The following is a 5,802-nucleotide window of genomic DNA, read 5'->3' as shown; positions in this document are numbered from 1 at the left end:
TAATGAGTTATATCAATCCCATTGATCCTTCACTTTATCTATCTTCAAAAAAGTCAAAAAAGAAAAAACTGTCAGGACTCCATCAAAGGCAAGTCAAAAACTCAAGATCCAATCTCCAACCATTTCTAATAAACTGCAAAGGAAACAAGAAGCAACCAGAGAGAACTCAAAGCATGGAAAGAATTGCAGTAGCTTTCAGACTTCGTATCTTATTGAGAATTCAGAGGCAATAGTTGACGAAATACTGTTGTTGCCATTTCAATTTTAATTGCAAACTATATGCTCCTCATATATGTGCTTTTATAAGCTTTAAATCAGAATAACAGTAGAGCAATTACAAACTCCCAAATCACAATCAAAATTTGGATTAAAATCCCATTTAAAAAAAAAAAATCTGAACAACTATAGATTATCAGATAAATACACAAATCAGGAAGAACTCATCACAACTGACAAAAATAAATTAATTAATTAAAAGATGAGAAAAGGAATCGGTAGGGGAGATAGAGGAACAAGAGAAATCAACTCATGATGAGATTATGGCTTCGGATAGGGCTTCTGTGTCTCAGTAGAAGGCGAAGTTGAGCTTTTTGACACTCCAACTTGGAGCTTGAATGCCTCCCTCTGGGTCCAATTGCTCGAACCACTCTCGGGAACTCCACAAACCCTTTGATTCCTCTCTTTATGTGGGGATTCTCTGCTTCCGCTGATGCTCTTCTCTGGTTCTGATTCTGATTCATGATGGATCGACCACCACCTCCATTGTCGAAATATGGTGATGTCAAATTTGAATTTTTGGAATTACAGGTACGACTCCCATGCCCAGATGATGTCTTGCTGGTGGCGACCTCGTTACAAGTTTTCTTACTATCCTCCTCTGCTTTTGTCTTGTCCATTGGAGATGGAGAGTGAAACTGAAACTGAAACCCCTTTGGTTTGGTGAAGTCCAATTCCAATTCCGACAGTCTCTCCTCAAACAACATCTTGGCTTCCGTTAGCTTCATCTGGATCCTCTCTTCCCTTAGTACCTCAGCCATCCTCAGCATCTTCCTTTCCTCCTCCATTTCTTTCCTCATCCGATCTATCTCTGCTTTATCCGATGCGATCTCCTTGGCTAGTACGTCACAAACTCGTTCTACAGCTTCTCTCCCTTTCCTCTCTTCCGAAAGCTCTTTGGCCAGTTTCTTATTCATGGATTCTACCTTCTTACGAGCCTCGCGTTCAAACTGAAGCTCTGACCTCAATTCTACGATCTGGGTCCTGACAATTTCGAGCTCGGAATCCATTATGGATCTGAAGAAGCTGAGATCCCACAAAGAAGCAGCGATTTTACGAGCAGAGAGAGGTAATGGGAGACGATGGCGACGCCCTCTTCGAGGTATCTGAAGCTGCTGCTGCTGCTGCTGCTGCTGTTGCTGTTGTTGTTGTTGTTGTTGTTGAGAATTAAAGAATGGGTTTTCGTAAAGCTTCCAGCTTGGTAAAGTTGTGGGAGTAGTGATGGTCTGGTTGCTCAATTCGTCTTCCTCCTCTGCATCTGGGTTTCTTATCAACGCCGAAGCCATCATCTCATCCATATCTCCTATGGCTTTATTTTTCTTCTCTTCTTTCTTTTGCTGCCTTTTTAATTTGTTTCTTTTTGGGTAAGATCTACTTCTGAAGATGAAGATTCAAGAAAAAGAAAGGTAACAGGGGTTGGCCCATCTCTCCAAGTCCAACCATTTACTTTCATCGATCCAAAAAGAAAAGGATGGATCACATGCGCCTTACGCACCTCACCGCTGTAACCAAAACTGGTGGGGATGATAAAGTCCTCGTGGTGGAGAGTGGAGATGATCCTCACATCGTTCTCTCATGCCTAGTGTCTTCTCTGTTTTTTTCTGTTTTAGCATTTAATCCATCGGTATCATAGAAATGCAATTTTAAAAGCCATACAAAAGATAATGAAAAAATAACAACAAATAATACATATAGATTTACAAAGTTTAACAAGATTATTACGATCTTGATGAGATGGAATGAGATTATGTTTCATTATAAATGGAGAATAGGGTTTTTGTTACACTCATCCTCACACCTCTTAGGATTGCTTATAGACGAAAAAACCATAATATCAAAATGTACGAAATTACCCTCAAATAAAAAATTTGAACAAAGGGTTATACTCCCCTACACTCCCACTATACAAGCAAGACGGCCATTTTGTTTGGGGCCTACACCAGTACTCCTTGGATTAAACTACGACGAAATACAAGACATTATGCACTAACAAGTGTCAATCAATTTGGTCAAGTTCGGACAAATTGAAATAGTTTAGGTTTGATATTGGACCAAACTGTTATTGACAAAATTCATTTTCGTTCGATTTCGGTTCAACTCAGTAATTGGCTTCTTAACAGTTTCGGATTGATATTAGTTTGATTTTTTTTTTAACACATATATTAAAAATAATGTCTTAACATGTTTCTTTATAATATTTTATCGTGTTTGCTGGTTTCGATTAGGATTTTTTGTGTTCCTTCAGTCTGATCTAGTTCAATTGTCTACTGGTTTAATAAAAGGCCAAATCAAAACCAACTGTTAAAAGGTTTAGCCTGGTTTATGTTATAGCAAACACCAACAAATACGAAAATAAATAAAAGCAGATTTGCATAACACAGAAATTTAACGAGGTTCACACACCGATGTGGTGTGCTACATCCTCGGGCGAAAAAGAAGATGTTTCATTATGTAGAAAAAAGAGATTACACTCAAGCAGCGGCGAATAAACTCCCTTTAAAACCCTAATTCGAAAAACCCCCAAATTACAATGACTTGTTCAACAAGATGATAGTACATTATACACTCCTCCAAGTCAAAGGTCAATCCCTCGGGTCGAACCATACCGTGGGGTATAGCCCTCGCACCCCCCCAATACAAGATCAGTGTTGTGCCCAACCCCTCTGCTTTCATCGCAGATCTCATAAAACTTCTCATTTGGATCGCCACCGAAATGTCTAAGCAGGTCGATCTACAAAATAGATCAAGAATTCGAGACAAACTTAACAATTTATTTAATTATTATTTTTGTTGGTCCAGTTGGTTCGGGTTGAAATTTGACACCTAACTAAATGACTCTTAGCATTGAGTCCATTTTTCTATCGGCCGATTCGGATCAAAATCGGCCAAAACAGATCCCAATTCCAGCCTATTCAGAGTTTAATAACCTTGGTCTAACCAAATATATAAATATACATATATATATATATATATATATTTGAGTTTAATAACCTTGGAGAGATGATTCAAGATGACCCACCGTGGCTAAAGCTGTACTGATTTTCAAAAGTAGAAAAGGAGGCTCAAACAGAGATGGCCCAATATCTTCCATGGGACTCCTTCACATGGATGCTTTTATGATACTTTGTTCTCTCTACCGGTCCCCTTCCTATAGCTGCATCTGCTCACATTTTGATTTTTGTGACAGCCACTGAAACTGAGAGCCCTGCAGCCAACTTATAAGACCATTTCATAAGCACGAGATAGATACTAATATCAACATTAGAATTGAGAAGTAATGACACAATTTGATACTAAAAATGGAGGGATATTATCATATTCAAGTTCGGGTAATCATCGGTGGATTCAAATTTGAATACTGAGATGAAATCTTCATTAGATATCAAATTGACTTTCTATGAAGCTGAAAGTTCCAATCCAATCGGCCAACACAAGCACAAAAGCAGGAAAATAATAGCTGAAAGTTCAGGCAGAAACCCTGGCTCAAGCTTTAGTTTTCTCGCTAAGTAAATAGACAAGAAGGAAGAGGCAAACATTAACTTGATGGCTCGGTCAAAATATGATGACAGGTATTGAGATAAGAGTTAAACAGGCTAGATAAAGAACAGATATTTAACAACTTACGTCAAAACTCAACGGAAGAGGCAAACATTCACTATGTGGAGTAAAGTGCTTTCGAGTATACTGATTCATGTATATATGCCAACCCTAACACTAATTAAGGAAGCAGAATAGTAGAGCTAGCTGATATCTACTAGCAAAGAAGGTTCGAGGAAGCAGAATTGGCAATGAGATCAACCTCTGCCAATTTCAATTTCTACCGAAATTGTCCAAAGTCGACAAGAATCAACCTAAACCATAGAAATCAACTGATTTTATGAATCAGAAATCGGATCCAGCTAATTCCAATCCAATTAGCCTGGAATCGGCGATCCATTTCTGGTTTCCTTGAACAATGTCTACAAATTGTAGTGAACAAAAATTAAGGAATTTTCAAAATATTTATGAACTCAAGCAAAGAAACTAATAAGAGAATATGCAAAGAAGTATTAGATATCAACAACCATAAAAATATGATCAGTCAATACAAACCAGAAACAAAGTCTCTCTGCTGAATTCTAAGATGCAAATAGGTCTGATTAAATGATATACCAGATTAAATCTCGTCTATTAAATGTCGAGAGAGATTTAAGAGGGACTGATTAAAGAAGTTCAGAACTAAAAGATGAAAGTAATATAAACTTAGTTATAGCAGATTAAATGAAAGAAAAACTAGGAAAAGAAAGCACAAAATAAGACAATCGCAAGGAGTGAAAATGAAGAATAATACTGACCTCAGAAGAGAAATTTTGATATGGAAAGAGAATCATTTGCAGAGGCAGGAAGAGAGAGAGAAGCTGTCAAAGCTCACAAATCAGCCCCTTGCTGAACAAGTCATCGGCACCGACAAGAAATACATTCCCAAAACTAAATGAATTCCATTCATCCACACTAAACTGATAATAATATCATAATAGACAAATGACTCAAAACAACCAGAAATAAAGTAAAACAAACTCAGGACTCTAGTAAAGCAACTTCTAATCCCAATCCCTTAATATTAGAAACTTTTTCTAACCCAAAACTAGCCTAATATCACCAACAGAAGGATGCAAATTAACCTCCACAGCCAGGTAAATAAAGGACAAAACCCACAATCTCCCCTAAGTATTTAAAATAAATAAAATTCTATCAAAATTCCATCCAATTGCCTCAGATATTGGATTGGATTTCTTCCTAGGCTTTGGCTTCCTAAGCCTAACAAATTTATTAACACACTGGATAGCCTCTGTATCACTTGGGGAAGAGGAGTTAGTCATGAACAGCAGGATTTCAAACTGAGTGTAGCTCAGAACCAAAGTTCGGGTCCAAAATCTCATTTTGACCAAATTACAAGGGAAAAATTGAAATGGGTAAAAATGCTGGGTTTGAAAGATCCTAAAGGTCATTGTTATGTTTGTCTCGAATTCTTGACCCATTTTGAAGATCGACCCGCCCTGGAATATTTTAGTGCAACCCGCCGAATAGGATTTTTTTTTTAAGCTCCGTGATGGTAGCAGAAGGTTGGAGCCCAGCATTAATCGCGTATGGGGGTGCAGGGGCGTAGCCCCCCACGGTACCGTATGGATTGACCTGTCTTGGAGGAGTATATATATATATATATATATATATGTGTGTGTGTGTGTGTATTATCGTCTTGTTGAGCAAGCATCGAGAGATTAGGGGTTTTTCATTTTAGGGTTTATAGGCGAGTGTTCTTGCCGTGAGTTCGGGTCTTCTTGAGAGATCTCCTTTGTAATCTTCTTCCAAATACAGTGAATAACCTTCTTCTTTGCCCAATGACATAGCATACCACATCGGTGTGTGAACCTCGTTAAATCTGTGTCTTGCGTGAATATGTGTTTGTGTTTTTTTCGTATTTTTCGGTGTTTGTTCTAACACTAAAAAGTCCCCTTTTTCTTTTCTTTTCTTTTTTTTTTTTTTTTT

The 5,802-nt window shown here is 37.7% G+C and overlaps 1 protein-coding gene across 1 annotated transcript; it reads right to left on the bottom strand.

The window, feature by feature from the left end:
- Positions 1 to 233: 233 nt before the first annotated feature.
- On the bottom strand, positions 234 to 3,456 carry LOC122072975 (protein BRANCHLESS TRICHOME-like). Its single transcript, XM_042637422.1, has 2 exons — positions 3,296 to 3,456; positions 234 to 1,877 (listed from the first exon to the last, which is right to left on the bottom strand). The coding sequence occupies exon 2, from the start codon at positions 1,572 to 1,574 to the stop codon at positions 522 to 524; it is 1,053 nt and encodes a 350-aa protein (XP_042493356.1). The 5' UTR covers positions 1,575 to 1,877; positions 3,296 to 3,456; the 3' UTR covers positions 234 to 521.
- Positions 3,457 to 5,802: the final 2,346 nt, after the last annotated feature.

Source organism: Macadamia integrifolia, chromosome 3 (genome assembly GCF_013358625.1).
Source record: "Macadamia integrifolia cultivar HAES 741 chromosome 3, SCU_Mint_v3, whole genome shotgun sequence".
NCBI lineage: Eukaryota > Viridiplantae > Streptophyta > Magnoliopsida > Proteales > Proteaceae > Macadamia > Macadamia integrifolia.
This window is presented reverse-complemented; position numbering and strand designations above follow the sequence as displayed.

Excerpts from the sequence above, each read along its gene's own strand:
- LOC122072975 (XM_042637422.1), bottom strand. The coding sequence starts at position 1,574 with ATGGATGAGATGATGGCTTCGGCGTTGATAAGAAACCCAGATGCAGAG.